Genomic DNA, 19506 nt, shown 5'->3' on the forward strand with positions numbered 1-19506 from the left:
ATTTGAATTTATACTATGTTATAAATTCTCTTTTAACTACACTATTCCCCAAGGGCTTCTCTAAAACAGGGCTGAGTGATCTGCCTAAAGCCATGCAGCTGCTCAAGAGAATTAGGTGTAAAGTCCGCTTTATTATCCACAGACGCCTGTCTGCTCTAGCAAGAGGGGCTGCAGGCCTTAGCACGGAAAACATCTAGTTCTAAAAAGGCTTTACTCTAATTTCATTTTCCATGGCTTAAGATAGCTGTTTTGCAATACACAACCACGGCTCAGGAGACCCACAGAAGGCCACCTCCAGATCATGCTAGTTTTGGGGTAGGGTAAAAGGTCTGAGATTAAAATGTCTCTTCTGTTACTTTTGCCAAGTTCCTCACAGCTCAGAGTCATAACTATTGCTATCTGCTCGCTGGAAAAAAGAAACCACTCATTTTAACAACATGCTTTGGTGGGGGAGGGGGCTAGTAGGGCAGCTGAACCAAGGCTGAGCGCTGCCCAAGCACAGACTGCTGCTCCGGACACAGCTGCAGCAGGTCCAGCCCACCCTGTTCACACAGGCCCTCCAACAGAGCATGGGCCGTAACTGCTTATCCTCCCGCCTCACCTCAGAGCTGCTGGGATCAAGAGCTGCACCCCCGAGGGCTGGAGAGATGGCTCAGAGGTTAAGAGCACAGACTGCTCTTCCAGAGGTCCTGAGTTCAATTCCCAGCAACCACATGGTGGCTCACAACCATCCATACTGGGACCTGATGCCCTCTTCTGGCCTGCATGTACTGGCAGAGCAGTGTATACATAATAAATAAATAAATCTTAAAAAAAAAAAAAAAAAAAGAGCTGCACCCCCAAGCCTGGCTTGGCTTCTCAGTTTCAGTTGCAATACCCCCGAGATTTGCACCCAGAAATTTGTATTCTAAGAACATCTGCATGGATTTGCAATGTAGCCAGTCCACATACTAGCAAATTAAACTGTTTAAAGTTGTGCTGATAATCGGTATTTTTCTGCATCACTTAAAAAAGAAGCCAAAACAATATAATCTGAGAGATATGACAAGTGACCATTGTAAAATAGCCACCGTCTACAGTTGAAACTACTTAAAAACAAAAACTCAACACAACAGGAGGTGAAACAATTTTATTTCACAGCTGTCTTTAAAATTGCAAAGACACTATTTTCTTAATATAAAAACATTGGTACAGATACCTGTATGTTCTAGAAAATGATTATGTAGACACTTTCAAAGAAAACACACCCCATTATATGGTTTCTGGGAAGTTGCTTGGAGAAAACTCACATCTGGACTGATTCCTGAAACATACAAGCACCCCATACTGTGCAGCTGCAGATCGCCGTCACCAGCATGTGCCCTGCGTCCTCCTGTCCCTGCGTCCTTCATGCCTAATGCTCCATTGGCTCATCAGCCTTTTCTGCAGGTTCATCAGCAGCCTGTGAAGGCTTAAAAGAAAGACATGAAAAGATGTAAAGTGAACATTTATTATATACTCCTAAGTCACAAGTGTTACAATGAGAGAGAGAGAGAGAGAGAGAGAGATTAAAAGTTACTGCAGATACTGGATTTTAGTGTAATATCCTGTTAAATTTTTTGAATAAAGCTTTAAAAAATAATATACGTGTAATTCAGTTCTGCTAACATAAAGATCACCAATTAATTCTACTGTTTATTATGTCTTTATGTTAAGAGTTCAGCCTTTCTTATGTTTCACTGCTATGCTTAAGACACAGGCAGCACCGTTTAGACTTCCTTCTGTTCAACCAACAAGCAGAAAGACACCAACAAAGCAGTGACATGGGACTCTTAGAGCAGTCTTCCTAACTTCTGGTTTTCTCGAACAACTAAAACGCAAATCATACCCCCAAATAGCACCAACAGCATTTTTGTCAAATTGAGAAAAACGCAAAAACTCAAGCTGGAAGAAACTCTATCACCATTACCACCTTTTTTGGAGACAGGGTTTCACTGTGCTAGGATTATAAGCATGATCCTACAATGTGTAGAAAATTTTTCTGTATCACTTTTTACATCCACAGCCATGCCGTCCACATCCATAAACAGCAAATGTGTGCGGAGCGTCTGCCTGTAATCCTACCAGCGTGGAGGTGAGGCAGGAGATAGTGCTGAGGGGGGAATCAAGTGCATATTCCCAGGAAAGATTCATAACTCTAGATTTCCATGTTGGTTTTGTTTGTTTGTTTGTTTTTAAGATTTATTTATTATGTACACAACATCTTGCCTGCAGGTGCGCCTGCCTGCCAGAGAGGGCACCAGATCTCATTACAGATGGTTGTGAGCCACCATGTGGTTGCTGGGAATTGAACTCAGGATCTTTGGAAGAACAGCCAGTGCTCTTAACCTCTGAGCCACCTCTCCAGGCCATTTCAGTTTTGTTTTGTTTTTAAATCAATATTTCTTAATGGTTTTTGTCACTATTTATGGAGTGCCAACTTAAGTGTCCAACACTAGCTCCCAACATGTACTCTTTTCCAGACTCTTCTCAGAAGAATGCAGGCTGGCCCTGTCACTCACTTTAACCTGGAGAAGGTGTTAACGTGCGCCTGTATCAGTCCTGAGTTCTAGCCTTAAGAATGGCTGGCAACCTTCACTTTTGCAAGCTTTGCCCGGCCACTTCATGAGAGGCCCTGAGACTACACAGACAGAAGCCCGGTCATTATAGCAGTCTGCAGCCTTCTGGCCGATTCTCTGGGTACCTAGAGAGTAAGGAATAAAATCATCTTGGGTGCTCTGCCCCTTCTTCAGCTAGACAGCAGAATTTGTGAGATCCCAAGTGAAAGCCGTGGTGAGAAAAACCATCTAGCCACACCCCAGTCTATAGAGAACCCAGAAATGAGTGGTCTAAGCCTGTACATTTTGGGGTCTCCTAGTTATCTAGCAGTAAGTATGTGTACATGGAGATCACTGACCTTCAATATCTTACTCACCGAGCACCTTCAAGCTGTTATTTCAATTCTGGACCCTACCTCACTAACTAAAGACGCAGCAGTGACTTGACGTGGTTGTGCCAGGAACAGCAGCTTACAGCAAAGCTGAAGCCTCTTGTTATGACGAGAAACATGGAACATACCTGCGCTTTTCTCTGTGGCCTTTCTTCAAGACCATCCAGGAATGGAGACACATCATCATCATCATAGATTGTAAACTCCAAATCTTTACCAACAATTCCAATGGAAACATTCTGAAGCGGGGTGCGGGGTGGGGAGGAGATTAACATATATAATACTCAATAGTAATTTGATACTCAGTAGTAATTATCCAGTGTCTAACACAATAGCTTTACAATGTTATCACACGTAAATGTAGTAAACCCAAGCATGCCTTCCCTGATCTGTTGGGGGTTTGTTGTTGTTGTTGTTGGTTTTTGTTTTTGGGTTTTTTGGGGGGGGGTTGAGACAGGGTTTCTCTGTGTAGCCTTGGCTGACTTCCCTGATCTGTTGGGGGTTTGTTGTTGTTGTTGTTGGGTTTTGTTTTTGGGTTTTTGAGACAGGGTTTCTCTGTGTAGCCTTGGCTGGCTTCCCTGATCTGTTGGGGGTTTGTTGTTGTTGTTGTTGTTGGGTTTTGTTTTTGGGTTTGTTGAGACAGGGTTTCTCTGTGTAGCCTTGGCTGGCTTCCCTGATCTGTTGGGGGTTTGTTGTTGTTGTTGTTGGGTTTTGTTTTGGGGTTTTTTGAGACAGGGTTTCTCTGTGTAGCCTTGGCTGGCTTCCCTGATCTGTTGGGGGTTTGTTGTTGTTGTTGTTGTTGGGTTTTGTTTTTGGGTTTGTTGAGACAGGGTTTCTCTGTGTAGCCTTGGCTGGCTTCCCTGATCTGTTGGGGGTTTGTTGTTGTTGTTGTTGTTGGGTTTTGTTTTTGGGTTTTTGAGACAGGGTTTCTCTGTGTAGCCTTGGCTGGCTTCCCTGATCTGTTGGGGGTTTGTTGTTGTTGTTGTTGTTGGGTTTTGTTTTGGGGTTTTTGAGACAGGGTTTCTCTGTGTAGCCTTGGCTGGCTTCCCTGATCTGTTGGGGGTTTGTTGTTGTTGTTGTTGTTGGGTTTTGTTTTTGGGTTTGTTGAGACAGGGTTTCTCTGTGTAGCCTTGGCTGGCTTCCCTGATCTTTTATACATCACCCCCAGCACCCCCTCCCCCTGCCCAGGGCTGAGGGCGGGTGTCAGAAGCAAGCGCCCTCACTGAACCTCACCCCTACCCTCATCTCCCTCCTCTTAGACAGTTTCTTCTAACATTCTCTACTCTCCTTCAGCTGGAAACCTTTTTACTATTTCACTGAGAAACTAGAGCAACTGGAAGATGGACAGAGAGGTCTAGATTGTCTTTGTTCCCATCACCATGAGTGGACAGTCCAGCCTCCTCTTGACAGCCAATCTTTCCACTTCTGTGTTGATAAAAGACAAGGTTCTGGACATTTCCCTCATCGGTCTTTCTTTCTTTCTTTTTTTTTTAGTTTTTCGAGACAGGTGTACTCTGTGTAGCCTTGGCTGTCCTGGACTTGTTTTGTAGACCAGACTCACATTGATCCGCCTGCCTCTGCCTCCCAAGTGCTGGGATTAAAGGTGTGTGCCACCATGCCCGGCTTCCCTCATCTTCTTAAATAACCGTTTCATTTTAAACTGAATTACTATCATAACTACACAACAAATGTGACATAATTTCTTCCATCCTAAAAATCTTTTAACAGTGAAAAATATTTGCTATCTCTTTTCCGAGGCAGCACTCTGTATTTTTCTGGGATAATCAACAGAGGAAAAAAAAAAAAAAAAACCCCTATCTCCTGTAAAGAGATATTTCAATTGCTCTCTCTAGATTCCATTCCTTCCTTCCTGAATAAATTTAAACTGCCTGTCAAGTCCTCAGGATACCACTGCTAATGTAATGGGTAATTTTTAATTAGCATCTTTCTTGGTTTATTAACAGTTCTCTATTTGCTCTCGAGGATGCCTCATTTTCCAGGTTTTCCTCTACCTCGGGTCTTTCTGAGTCTATTGGTGGCACCTGCTAATCTCTCCATCTCTTAGGGTTAGAGTGCTCACTGATCACCCGCTTGCTCTCTTAGAAACCGTGTCTACTCCACTCTCTAGATGTCATTCCTATGTAAAGATACAAAGTGCTTACCTCTGACCTAGGCTACTCGCCACAGACGGCTGATGGGCACTCAAGATTGCCCCTTCTCTATCACCAACTGGACAGACAGGCGTTTTCAATTTTGTATATCCTAAGGTGACTTTCCCCAAATCTGCTACTTCCACTCTAATACCCACCTCAACAAAATCATAACTCTTTCCTTCCTTCAGTTAATCAGGTCAAAAACGTTGGAAGCACCTCCTCCAACCCTAGCAAACTGGTGAGCAGATCCTGACTTCCCAGTCTCTGACCCTGGCTACTTCTCCATCACTGCTCTGGACAGACATAATGTGGCCTCCTCTTGATCTCTGATTTCTTGCCTTCTCATTTTCTTGTTTGCTGACTTTCTTTGAATACTGGGAAAATTTGGCCTTAGGACTTTTTGTGTTCATTAGAATAATCTTACTGTAGACACCAGTATGGCTCACTTACCTTCTTTGGTTCTTTCCTGCAAATTTCACTTTGTTAGTGAGGCCATCCTTGATCACTGTTTTAAATTATACCCACTACACTACTGGCCAACCTCAGTTGCTCACTCTTTCTCTTGTGTTATTTCTTCAGCATTTGTCACCTTCTAGTATAGCATGTCATTTATTTATGAATATACTGTTAAGACTTAATGAAGGCCAAGATATTTGTTGTATTATACTCTCAATACCTACAGAGTGTTTGTAACAATTTTAATAATACAGGAAGGGCAGGGTGGTGCCGGCTTGTAATTCTAGCACCTGCCAAGGAGGAAGCAGGAGGAACCAGGGGTTCAAGGTCATCCTCAGTTACAGAGCAGGTTTGAGGCTAGCCTGTGTTATATGAGACTTGGTCTCAAACAAGCAAACATACAGTAATAATCAAAAGACAAAGACATGACTACCTACTGTCGACAAAACAAAATAAAACTGAAGAAATTTTACTGGTGTGTAAACCCAAGCCCAATTTAAACATGACATTTCAAAACCAGATAATTTGGCGAGTAGAAAGGAAACAATGAGCCAAGGCAGCCCAATCAAAATAACGTAAGCGCCCACTGTTTTATCCCTTGAGGCTGAGGACTGAAGCGCACTGTCGCTCTTACAGCTGGAACCGCGAGTTAGTTACCTTCGTGGTCAGGTCCTGCTCTGCAGGGAGCGTTTCTCTCAAGGCACGCAGACCATGTTTAACCAGTTCATCCAAATTGCCTGTGTGTAATAAATTAAAAATAATTTCTAATTCCACCATCATATAAGGCTTCTTTTAATTATCAAGTCGGTAGTCTGAAATTGTGGCTTGAGTGACAAAGTACACAGAATAAAATAGCCAAAAGCATAACATTAGCTGTACAATCTAACCTAATATCAACCAACAATGACTATTTGACATTTTTAGTGATAAATACGATCTATCCAGGTGTGCTGGCGCACATCTTTAATCCCAGCACTTGGGAGGAAGAGGCAGGTAGATCTCTGTGAGTTTGAGGCCAACTTGATCTACAAAGAAAGTCCAGGACAGCCAAGGGCACACAGAGAAACCCTGTCTTGACAAAACAAAACAAAACAAAACAAAAAGTCTGTTCTTTCACTAGGTTAAATAATAAAAGTCCTGGTTCACAAATGTCATTCCAGTTTGTTAAAGTGTGTTTTATAGAATGCTGGTTCTTATATTCATTAAAGGGTCTCCAACAACTCTTTCTATGTGGTCAGTATTCCCTAATACCAAAATCAAAATCATCACAGAAAATTACAGGCTAATCTCCTCTATGAATAAAGACGCTCAAATGAGTGGCTCATACCTCCCACCTCAGCACTTGGAGGGAAGGGGGGCGGGCTGCGGATTATGAGTAGTTTGAGCTACAGAGAGAGCTCCAGGTCAATCTCAACTCCACAGTGCGACTTCATCTCAAAAACCAAACCAAACCAAACCAAACCACTACCACCATTTCTACCACCAACACAACCCAACAACAAGGAAAAAAGGTTATGCATAATAGTCAAGAGTAGTTTTTCTCAGGAATGTAAAGATGGTTAACATTTGAAAAGTCAGTCAATGCAACACCATACATTAACAGGCTAAGAGGAGAAAAAATGTATGTCCATTTCAATCAGATGTATCATGCATGTGATAAACTACCAACTCCTACTTAACAAAAAGACTCATTCAACTAATATTTGAAGGAAATGTCCATCTATAAAATCTCACAGCCACTAACATCATACTTAAGAGAATAAATGAATGTTTTCCCCTCAGCATTAGGAATAAAACAGTTTCTCACAAGAGCAATCTACAAATGATACTGAAGAAACCTTGTTTAAAACATTATGAGGGGGCTGGAGAGATGGCTCACAGGCTAAGAGCACTGCCTGCTCTCCCAAAGGTCCTGAGTTCAATTCCTAGCAACCACATGATGGCTCACCACCATCTACAATGAAATCTGGTGCCATCTTCTGGCCTGTAGGTGTTATATGCAGACTGAACACTATACATAATAAACAAACAAATCTTTTAAAAAACATGAAAAGAATAAAATATGAGTAAATTAAACAAAAGAAACACAAGACTTATAAACTGAAAATTACAAAACACCATTGGAAGACTTAAGTTTAACAAAATCCCATGTGCATGCATCAAAGATGTTACCTAGCCTACAATGGGGCTACCCACAGGAAACGGCAAATGTTAAGTAAAATGTGTGTTCAACACACCACACCTACCAAATGTTACAGCTTAGCAATATGCAACTGTGCGGCTGGCTAAGACCCGTGACTAACTGCTGCTGCCCTGCGTTATGACAGAGGATCTTACCATATGTGGCTAATCCAGGATGAGATCAAAATTCAAAGTCAGGAGTTCATTTCCTAGGGAGTGCATTTTGTTTTTACATATTATAAAGTCAAAATATCCTTAATGAGATAAGCCATCATAAACCAGCATCTTCTATATTACAATAATTGAAGTATTCTCCAAGTACCACACAGATTCTAGCTTTTTTTTTTTTTTTTTCTGAGACAGGGTTTCTCGGTGTAGCCCTGGCTGTCCTCAAACTCACAATGATCCGCCTGCCTCTGCCTCCCAAGTGCTGGGATTAAAGGCGTGCGCCACCACCGCCCAGCTCGAGCAATTCTTAAGCTTTGAGCCTTGAGTTTCTAGTAAAGCTCCTTGAACGGAAATGCCATGGAACCATCACACAGCCGCCGTGACACTCAGGAGAGGGTGGGACACAAGAGAGTCTGAAGGCTCCTGTTTCCTCTGTGACCAAGCTACTGTCTCTGCTAGACAATGACTACTTGCCAAGACCTCAGTCCTCAAGTATTTCCCAAGGGGTGCGTGATCTTGGGAACTCCAGTTCCTTCAAGGATACTATCTTGCCACAGGAAAATGTAGGAGACAGGCAAGAGAAATCGTACAAGCCGTGCTCTTAGCCCTCCTTCAATGCAAAGCAAAGCTTTGGAAAACTAGCTCATCACCCTACACCCTTCACTCTCTCTTCCCACGCTATACTTTTACTTATTTATGACCCACTTAATGCAGAGATTCCATGTGGCCTGAAGAAGAAACAGACTTACAGGAGCTGTAAACAGCATTTATAAAGAGCAACTAGGACAATGGTTTTCAACTCTAACCAGGGCCTAGATGAGATCAAATGCATCAAGAATTTTCAAGGTTGGAGACACATTTATATTTTGATAAAATTCTCTTAGTAGCTAGAAATAAAAGGTAGCATGTGCTATAAATAACACTTTATGAACTTAAGATTTTTAAAAACTAAAAACTGTTACTTTTCCTCATTAGGGTAGATTTGCTTACCGGATAAAGACTAGAAGAGGCAAAAGTAAACAAAATAAAATAGGCCAAAGTATACTTACACTCCATAAATTCAGACATATGTCTCTCGAGGTAAGTACGAGCTGACTGAGAACGAGCTCCAATAGACATAGCTCTGCAGTCAAAATAGTTAGCAGATGGGCAGGTTTGGAAAATGTGAGGGCCCATGTCCTGTAAGCAGAAAACATACTGTGGAACTCTTCACTTTGGTTGACGTAGAGATTACAACATTTCTAGGCTTTAAACACTGTGAGGATGTAATTGTGATAGCTGTGATGGTTCATCTTCATAGTCAATCTGACTGGATTAAAGCACCTAGGAGACACATCTCTAAGTGTGTCTGTGAGGGTGTTTCCAGATAGTTTTTCCCCACTCAAGACAAGGTTTCTCTATGTATTCCTGGCTGCTTGAAACTCACTCTGTAGGCCAGGTTGGCCCTGCAGTCAGAGATCAGAGATCACCTGCCTCTGCCTCCCTAGAGCCGATATTAATGGCCACCAGGCGCAGCTCCAGGCCCTTACTCAGACAATGGCTGGCTTTGTTAACTATAGGAGAAAAGGGGCTGAACAGCAGCGCTCACCTCTCCCGGCATTCTAACTGTGATGTGATAAAGTGACGGACGGGCTACCTCCAGTTCCCTACTACAAAGAACTTTGTCTCCTCAAACCGTAAGTCAAAACAAACCCTTCTTTCCTTAGGTGGTTTGTGTCAGGTATTTTTAAGTAATACAGGAACTTACATCATAACCAGCAATAAGCAGCCCAACGCCATATGGTCTCCGGCCATACCGCTGTGTTGGGACCTGGGTCTCTGAAACTAGTTAAGGAGCCCGTTCCAACCATAATACATTGAAAACTTCTAGCTTTTTCTTCTTCTTCTTTATGGTGTTTCAAGACAGGGTCTCAATATGTAGCCTGTCCCCCAAGTGCTAGGGCTAAAGGTGTGTGCTGCCACTGCCTGTCAACTTCTCGCTTCTTAACTGCTCCACAATCTTCTAGAAGAAAGTGACAGGACAGTATTCCTTTGGCCTAATGTTACACAAAGTTTGGATTTCTACCAAAGCCAAGAATGAGCACTAAGAAAGATTCCCTTCCTACCCACGCATTTGTTTTGGATGGAGGGGCCGAGCTCCGGGGGAGAACTAGAGCCACACAGAACTCTACTCTCGAAAAATGAGCCACAGCTCCCTTAAACTGGGCTGTTGTGTCTTGGAAATATCAACTATTTCCAAAGGCTAGTGAAAGAGTAATTCAATTCCTCAAACTTTACAATCTGATTTATAGTCTCACATTTTATAGCCTCACATTCCAAATAACTAAGACAAGCACTGAGTACCAAACACTTCACAGTTTACATTTATGAGGCCAACATAAAGGATACTGCTTCCAATTAGAGACACAAGGCGAGACACAGGAAGTGGTCTGTCGAATACAAATCTGGAATCCAAACACTCCTGGCGCATAAAATTGCTAAAATAAATAAATAAATAAAATTAGTTCATATCACAGAGAATGAATATAACCTAAATATTTAAACAAAGCAGTCTGACTCCATTTTGCTTTCCTGAAAACATTTCCATGGAGTACATATATGAAAATAACAAAGTTAAGATATGGCCAAACAGATTCCTTTTTTTGTGTGTGTGTACTAAATTCTGGGAGCACATAAAGTGTTAAAAATAAATGACCAGGTGAGGCACAGCAGCTCATCACTATAATCAAGCGTTTGGAAAATGAAGGCAAGAAGTTTGAAACCAGCTTTATAATATGTAAAATGCTTAATAAACTAGTAACTAAATAAATGACCAAATTATTTCTTTGTACAAAATATTAGACTCAGAGCTCTTACAGAATAGAGAAGCACTTTGTCTTTTCTTGTCCTTCCCACTGTTAGCAATCATAGGCCTTAATATTAGGTTTTGATTCAGAAAAAAGAGGAATAGTTTTGTTTTTTTCTTGATGTAAATGCCACCATAGAGGAGATCCAAGCCAGGTAAACAGAGGAGACAAAAGCTTGTGCTTATGAAAAAGGATAATCAGAGGCAGCTGTGCTCCTTCTCTCCACAGTGGCTTCCTGGTGCATGCACGGCTCATCTGACAACGTTTTATTTTGGGGGTGTTTTTGTAGTGTGGAAGTCGAACCCCAGGCCTCAAAGAATATATTTGCGTGTGTGTGCCCCACCCCCAATCTTCCTGAAAGTCCCTGTGTTGTTTCTTTCTTTCTTTCTTTCTTTTTTTTTTTTTTTAAAGATTTGTTTGTTTGTTTATTCATTCATTCATTCAGTGCTCTGCCTGCATGTACACCTGCAGGCCAGAAGAGGGCATCAAATCACATTATAGACGGTTGTGAGCCACCATGTGGTTGCTGGGAATTGAACTCAGGACCTTGGAAGAGCAGACAGTGCTTGTAACCTCTGAGCCATCTCTCCAGACCCTGTGTTAAGTGTTGTACTTATTGGAAAAAGTTATTTAATTAGTCCAGTCTCAGATATTAAGTTATGAGGTGAGAATTTAATTGGTATGATCTCAAAGTCCTACCATTTCACTTATGTGCTGTTTCTCAAGAAGACATAGCGATCTCCTCAGGACAGTCATAGAAATTCACCTATTACTCTCTATTTCCCACCTCATGTTATAAATAAAATGGGTTTTAAGTTCCAAGATCTACAAGTGAATCATCTTTCTAGTCCCATATTATATACTATTGAGCTTTGTGAAAATAAATGTATAATAAATATTGACATGGTGAAGAAAACTAGAATGGGTCAGGTCATCCTTGAACAGAAGAGTGTCCAGCTTTTAGGCATATAGGGTTTTGTAGAAGAATGTTAATTCAGAACATGGCTGCTCTGACAAGAGGTCACATCCAAAGGCCTTCTAGGTCTGTGTGATCCGGCTGCAATACAAACACGCTTTTAATCCAGGAGACAGAGACAAACAGATCTGAGTTCAAGGCCAGCATGGTGAAGAGTAAGTATCAGGTAAAGAAAAGCTTGGGTCCAGGCGTGGTGGTACATGTCTTTAATCCCAAACAAAGGTAAAGTTAGTTTGTAGAAGGAAGCACCCATGTTTGAAAGTGATGTCTAACTGAGCGGCAGAGAAGGTGACAAATCAGAGAAGAATAGCATACGTTCAACTCTCACGAGAAGAGAGGAAAGGGAAGAAACTTAAGAGGCAGTTGTTTAAGAGGAGGCAGTTTGACCAGACAGTAATAGAGAGATGGGCTGCAGAGAACTCAAATGAAGACGGAACGAGCCTGAGAATGGGAAGAAGCCAGAAGATTAGAGCAGATGCTGAGTTACTCTGAGGCCACGCAGAGCAGTTCCAGGATGAGAGAGAAGCCAGGTTAAATAAATCAGCTGGGAGAGGAGTTTGAACCAGAACAGCTGAGTTGAACCAGCCAGCCCAGAGCTCAGAAAGAACAAGCAAGGGTGAGCTTATTAGGCAGTGAGTCTCAGAGGCTAGAACATTCTAGGCCCAGATCAGACTGTATGAGGGCTAGAAGCTTCCAGGACTAGGCCTAGGTTAGCAGAAGGAGGCAGTAAGCCTCTGAGACAACAACTGATTAATTACTTTTACAGGGCTTGAAATAATATCTATGTCAACAACTATCACATTCGGAGACTTTCAAAAGCATCAGATGTTTAATCCCACTGTAAGAATTAGGAAATGCGAATACTTAATAACACACCCAAACCCATTAAGGCATTTACAGAATTACCAAGTACAATATTCTGAGGGCTGGAGAGATAGCTTAGCTGCTCTTTAGTGGACCTGGGTTCAATTCCAAGTATCCCCATGGCGGCTCACAACCCTTCTGTTACTCCAATGTCAGGGGAATCTAATATCCTCTTCCGGCTTCTGAGGGAAACACTGATGCACAGACACACATGCAGACAAACACCCATACAAATAAAATCAATAACTAAAAAGTATGATATTCTGGGAGGCAACTTCCTAAGGTATCTTACGCAGGTGCTTTTAAAAAACATCATCTGCTATGAATCGAAACGCCTAATTTTCTCACGGCCATACATACCATAGCAGCCTAGCGTCGGCAGTCAGACCCGCAATAGAGATGCCAACGTGGTTGTCAACATGGAGAATTTTCTTCTGGTGAGCTGCCAGTTCTGACTGTGCCCTCTAAAGACAGACACAGCACGGCAGTTAGTTACAGCTTCATTATTTACCGGTGAAATTTACATTGGGTAGCTCTGTTTCCTGGGGGAGGAAGACAAGACTACCATGTCACTCACCTTCAACGCCACCAACACTGCATGTGTCTTTGACTTTAGCCCGACTGTGGCTGAGCCTTGCTTAACAGCTTCCATTGCATATTCAATCTGATGAATCCTGCCCTAAAGACGCACACACACAAAGTAAATCTGATGGTCACCTTAGAAGATCCTGCTACAAATTAAAATTTAAACTTTCCAGATCTCAGATGAGCAGAATTAAATTTCACTTTTTAAAACCAACAAACTACTTCTAATTCCAACTTAAAGCTTACAGCCCATAATCTCACATGCTTTGTTTCCTTTTCTTTGAAAGATAGGGTTCTACTAAATTGCTCAAACTGTTCTTTAACTCCAGGATCCTAAGGCCTTAGCCTCCTGACCAATAAAGATTAAGATGTGTACCACCAAGCCCAGGTTACACTCTCACAAGTTTCTGAACCTCCTGTAGCCATGAAAAGTCAGTTCACAGATGCGGCATAAAACGTTTTACCTGAGGGCTCCAAACAGTGACATCATTGTCATATTGGTTTCGAAACTGAAAGTGGAAGACAGACAGATTACTACGAGACCATTACACACCTCACATTTTAACATTGCAACAGGTGTTTCCGTCCAGCTGTTGAGGCCTCTCTGCTGGCGCTGATTTCCTAAGCCGTTCTTACAGCACTCACTTTGTAGGTCAGTTCTACCTAACTATGCGCACGCTGTTGGGATGGCTGGAGTAGGGTCTTCCGAACCTCACCGTGCTAAAGTCTGCAGACATCAGTTTTTCTTCCTCTTCCCTTACACCATTCTCTTACACAGGACTCTAATAATTTGCCAGAGGCCTTTCCATTAGATCGACTCAAATGTCTATCTCTCGAAAGTTCCATCTTTTCTCCTCAGTCTTAGCACATCTTCCAGCAGGGCTTTGACATCCCACGCCACCCAGTTTGGCTTTCATCTGGTATATACTGAGGAGTCTTGCCTCAACCTTCCACGTGGTGAGATTACAGGTGTGTGCTATCATGCCCAACTTTATCTGTCTGTCCGTCCGTCCATCCATCCATATCCATATTTTGGACAGGGTCTCTACAATCTGGCTGCCCTGGAACTCACTCTGTAGGTCAGGCCTGCGTCAATCCCACAGAGTTCGGCCCGCTTCTGCCTCGAGTGCTGGAATTACATGTATGTGCCACCACACTCGGTTTCCGATATATCATTTTCTCTTTACACTCTGGTTAAAGTTATGTGTGTTTTAACTTTCCGCTTTCGTCCTGCACCTTGCTACTGAATGAACTGACACATACGCAAATCCCCGGTAAAGAGGTGGGCACAAACTGCTACAGTGGCAGAACCAATACCACTAGTGTCATTACTAAAGCAAGTGTGTCTGCACATGGGAGAAGAGTATAACTGAGGGTGAGAGGGGTTCGAATGGCAGACTTAACGGAAGCAGCCCAGGGCATTACGTTTTGAACCTGATCCCACCACTTGCCCTCTCATCTTAACTAGGTGACATATCAAAGTGACTGAATGGAGCCTTTCCCGATGGCACTCTAATGGGACGGGTTAAGCCAAATGGACCCAGGAGGAGAATGAGCATGGTCTAAGGACCAGAGTGCAGGCTCCAGTCCGCGCTGGCGGTGTCGGGTGCAACCCCCACTTCTATGCTCTCCCTCCTATGGAGGTCACGAGGGACCACTGGGCCCCCTAGAATCGGCCACCCAAGGAAACTGAGGTGCGAGGGCGGCTATCTGGCCGAGGAAGAAGAGCCTGGACCCGGTGTAAAGTGGAAAGGCCGCCCCGGCTACAGATCGCTCCTCGCCGGCCAGGCCGCAGATGCTGAATCACTGCCGGAGCTCGTGCGTGAGCCAAGCTTCCTCTCCCACCGCCCCGCCCCGCTGGGAACAGAGGCCGATCCCCAGCCGCGACAGCGGACCTCATCCCCAAACCCTCCGAGGACTCGGGGCTCAACACACCATAGCTCCGGCGCGGCGACAACCAGACCCGGCAGCGGACACAGAAGCACGGCCCCAGCTATGGTTCGGTGATCGCCAGAGACGCCTGCGGAGTTTTGACGGCAGCGGCGCAGGAAGCGCAGTCTATCCCAGAGCCACGGATCGGCGTTTAGAGCTTCCCCGCCCTCCAGCTCTAGGTGGGCGGGGCCTTCGAAAGCCGAGGAACGGGGATTGGCGGGAAACCCCGGGGATCGAATGCCCTTGCGCGGAGAGAGCCGGGGCGCGGCTACCACGCCACGCACTGAGTTTCCTTGCTTCCCCCCCTCCCCCTGGATTGCAGATGCTCGCCAGCTTTCGGTCCGCTCTGCTGTGCACCGCCACCCCAGCTCTGGATGATGCGGTGGTCCCCCATAGCATTTCAGTCACAGACAGAGGTTTTGGGAGTTGCCCGACTGAAAGAGGCTGCATAAAAGGCCACAAAGCTGTAGTGTGCGTGCGTGCGTGCGTGCGTGTGTGTGGTGGGTGTATGTGTTCATATATCCTGGTCTGGGTAACTTGAGCACTTAGCAGTACTTCGTATCAATCATTTTATGATCGTTAGTTGCTGTTGTGGACCTTGAGCTCCCCAGGCCTGTTACTGTCTACAACCAAATGCTGTACCTGGTAGATTAGGCCACTAGAGGGAAGGTGCGAGTTTTCTTACGAATTATCATCAAATGAAACCGAGGCGACTCTGTGCTTTCTGCCTCCCTACATCTACAGACCGATGAGTACCCAGAGTCAGGTAAGGGTCTTTAAGATCTGAACTTGGAAGGTGGAGTAACACATCGCTTAAATGTGCAGGTTCACAGCAATTAGTATCACATTCTGTATATGTGCACCTACAACTCATTTTTTTGCTTTTACATCTGTTTATTGTGTTTATGTGTGTGTGTGTGTGTGTGTGTGTTTGTGTCCCTGAGTACACTTAGGTGAAAGTCAGAAGACAACTTGAAGGAGGTGGTTGTCTCCTTGCACCGTGTGGATTCTAGGATTGAACTCAGGTTCAAGTATAGCTTGACAGCAGGTGCACTAATTGTCTGAATCATCCTCTGGTTACTATTTTTTGTTTTGTTTGTTTTCTTTCATCTCTCAGTTTTTAAACCCCGCCCATTATATGTTCTTAACAGTTTATGAATTGTTTTGTTCTTTAAATTCACCAACACTGGCTCTTGTTATTTTTATTTTTGGTTGGTTTGTTTGTTTTTCGAGATGGGGTTTCTCTGTGTAGTCTTGTCTGTCCTGGACTCACTTTGTAGACCAGGCTGGCCTCGAACTCACAGCGATCCACCTGCCTCTGCTTCCCGAGTGTGTGTGCCACCACGCCCAGCCTCTTGTTATTTTGAAAAAGTACTTCTAACTTTTTTTTATTTGGGGGGAGTTGGGTTTTTGTTTTGTTTCTTTTGTTTTCGAGACAGGGCTTCTCTGTGTAGGTTTGGTTGTCCTGGACTTGCTTTGTAGACCAGGCTGGCCTCGAACTCATTAGTGAGCTATTAGGTTACTTTCCAAGTTTTTGCTATTTTAAAATTAGTACAACAACTATTCTTATACACTTGTACCTTTTGTGTACTTGATGAGTTTATAAAATTTGTAAGGTCAAAGGGAAGTCACATTTACACTTAGAATAAATAAATTAGTTACAAGGTTGAATTTCAACTTATAGTTTGTGGTGCTGAACAGGCCACTTTGTATGTACTCTCACCAGCACTGGATACTGTTAATTCCTTCTAGCTTGTCAGGTTGATGAGCAGAAAGATAAAAACCTTATAATTTGAGTTTATTTGGTCTTTTTTATGTATTTCTTCAATGTTACTTTAATGATTAAAGATGTTATTTAATGGTTTGCCCTTTATTTTCTCATTAACTTGTAATTGTTTTCTCATTAACTTGTAGGCATGGTAATGTTGCTACTCTGTTCCTACTAAGGAAAGATCGTTCTGGATACAAATAAAAAAAAAATTCTTATGACACTAGCTCACATAAAAGCTGGTGTGTGTGTGTGTGTGTCTGTGTGTCTGTGTTTATTGTAAATGTATAGCAGGAAACCATATAAATATTCAAGGATAGGAATACTACTTTCTGGGTTTTTGTTTGTTTGTTTTATTTTTTTGTTTTGAGGCAGGGTTTTTCTGTGTAGCTCTTTCTGTCCTGGAACTTGCTCTATAGACCAGGCTGGCTTTGAATTTAGAGATCCGCCTGCCTCTGCCTCCTGAGTGCTGGGATTAAAAGTGTGCACCACCACAACTGGCTCACTTAAACTTTTTTACTGACGCATTCATAGTATCGGGAACAAAGCCTGGGATATCAAATCGTGTTCACTAAATCTTGATTACATTAATGAAAAGGTACAGACCAATCATTAAAAAAATGCCCTTTTGATTTTTATCTTCAATAATACAATATTCTTTCTTTATTCACAAAAAGCTCTATTTATAGGCCAAGAGAAGAGGAATGGAGTCTTGGTTCTCTCTCTCTTTTTGTCTCTCTGTCTCTGTCTCTTTCCTTAAGGCCCTAAAGCACATGTTTCAGTTTTAGCTCTTCTATGCCTGTTTTTGAAGATTTGGCTAATGATGCTCAAAATTCAATCAATAAAGACGTGTTATAGGAACACCAGCTCGATAAACCATGTTGCTTTAAAGTCGTTAATAAGCAATGCGAGGATTTTAAGTTTTATTTAAAATTTTTTTAAAAACTTTTTTGTTTTTCAAGACAAGGTTCCTCTGTGTAACCTTGGCTGTCCTAGACTCGCTTTGTAGACCAGGCTGGCCTTGAACTCACAGAGATCTCCCCAAGTGCTGGGATTACAGGTGTGCGCCACTATGCCTGGTTAATTTAATTTTTATTTATTTTTCATGTGTGGGTACTTTGCCTGCGTGTACCATGTGTACCATGTGCCAGAAGAGGCTGCATCTCCTTTGGGACTGAAGTTAGCGAAGGGTTATAAGCCACCACATATGTGCTGGGAATCCAGCCCGGGTCCTCTGGAAGAGCAGCCAATGTTCCTAACTGCTGAGCTGTCCCTCCAGCCCAGAGGCTTTTTATAAGCCATATAAGAGTAACTTCTAAATAAAAGTAGAGTTGGATTTTTTTTCCTGTGGACCTGCAAATGTTTGTGGTGATCTATGTAACAACTGTAACTCTACGCTGAAGAAAGTTCATTCCCCCTACATGGTAAAAACAAACTCAGTGTGGATGTAATTCTTCCATGCTTTCAAATGAAATATGTTCGAAATCTCATGACATTTTTGATCTAGCTAGTTAAAAAAAAAAAAAAAAAAAGCCAACAAATCAACTAAAGCCAACTAGTGGATTACTAACCTGAAATCATGACACATTCAGCATGATAATAAAAACATTAAAGGAGAAGGTTCTTGTCTTTCCGAGTTTGAGCAAACGGGGAGATGGGTGACTGTGTCCCTGCTGTCTTCTGAAGTGAACCGAGAAGGGAGAGGAGAGCTGTAAGGCAGCGGCTTCAGTTCTGTGACTAAAGGTTGGCTCTTAGCCGGTGGGTGTTTACAGTTCCCCACAGTACAGTGACTTCTTGCGTTCTCTGGACACCCCTCTTGCTCCACTGGGAACATACTGCCAGTCTTTCTCTCACACTGAGGTAAACGGTCTGTTTGGCCGTTAGCTCTTTGTTAATTGCTAATCTTCATGCACGAGGCCAGCTTCTTTGTATGGATTAAAAAAAAAAATCCTTCAATGTGAACCTTTTCAGTACCGCATTATAATCCAAAGAAATGCTCTCAGAGGAATACTTTGCCTCAGACCTCAGTAGCTGTGGACTTTGACCAAACCCCAAACCAAGTTCTCAGTGCATCAGCAAAATTCCCACCAGCTTGTTGGCTCTAGGAAGTCTCAGAGTTTTTGTCCATTCTGCTCACTGCTGTGTGTGTGTGTGTGTGTGTCTGTCTAGAACGGTGACTTACATGGTAAAGCTGTGTGAGTACTGACTGGATGAATCTCAGTGTGAGCCAGGCACGCATCCACGGTGGTCTCTGCCTCTATGGTTACATAGCAAAATGACACCAAGTCCTTGAAGTTTCTTTCCCTGGGAATCACGGAGGAAAAAACTGTTTACTCACAACACACTGAAATTGCTTTAAAAATCTTCTAGAATCACATTTCCGCTAACACCGGAGTGGGCAGATAGTCAGGAGCTGTAGGGGGACTGAGGCTTTCTGCGCTCGGTGGTTTTCCATTTTATGGTGGAATACTTGGCATTTGACTTACTTGGAGCCTCAGCCAAAATTGAGACAGAGTCCCATTTTATCACTCATCATACTTAACGTCACTTGCTTGTTTATATATTGTCTCTCCCTATTAAACCTTAAGCCCCTGGAAGGCAAGAACCAT

At 43.0% G+C, this 19506-nt stretch overlaps 1 protein-coding gene across 1 annotated transcript; it reads right to left on the bottom strand.

The window, feature by feature from the left end:
• Positions 1-1114: 1114 nt before the first annotated feature.
• Positions 1115-15290, bottom strand: Psma1 (proteasome 20S subunit alpha 1). The gene is made up of 10 exons (XM_051149256.1): positions 15133-15290; positions 13662-13706; positions 13190-13291; positions 12973-13076; positions 10315-10403; positions 9674-9744; positions 8976-9105; positions 6235-6314; positions 3097-3207; positions 1115-1450 (listed from the first exon to the last, which is right to left on the bottom strand). The coding sequence occupies exons 1-10, from the start codon at positions 15133-15135 to the stop codon at positions 1394-1396; spliced, it is 792 nt and encodes a 263-aa protein (XP_051005213.1). The 5' UTR covers positions 15136-15290; the 3' UTR covers positions 1115-1393.
• Between the last annotated feature and the right edge of the window lie 4216 nt (positions 15291-19506).

This window comes from Acomys russatus, chromosome 7, assembly GCF_903995435.1.
Source record: "Acomys russatus chromosome 7, mAcoRus1.1, whole genome shotgun sequence".
NCBI lineage: Eukaryota > Metazoa > Chordata > Mammalia > Rodentia > Muridae > Acomys > Acomys russatus.

Bases quoted from the DNA above. Each gene is read 5' to 3' on its own strand.
- Psma1 (XM_051149256.1), bottom strand. The intron at 13,292-13,661 runs GTAAAACGTTTT...GTGCGTCTTTAG, and splicing joins TCACTGTTTGGAGCCCTCAG to GGCAGGATTCATCAGATTGA. The intron at 1,451-3,096 runs GTATGTTCCATG...CTTTCTTTTAAG, and splicing joins GGCCACAGAGAAAAGCGCAG to CCTTCACAGGCTGCTGATGA.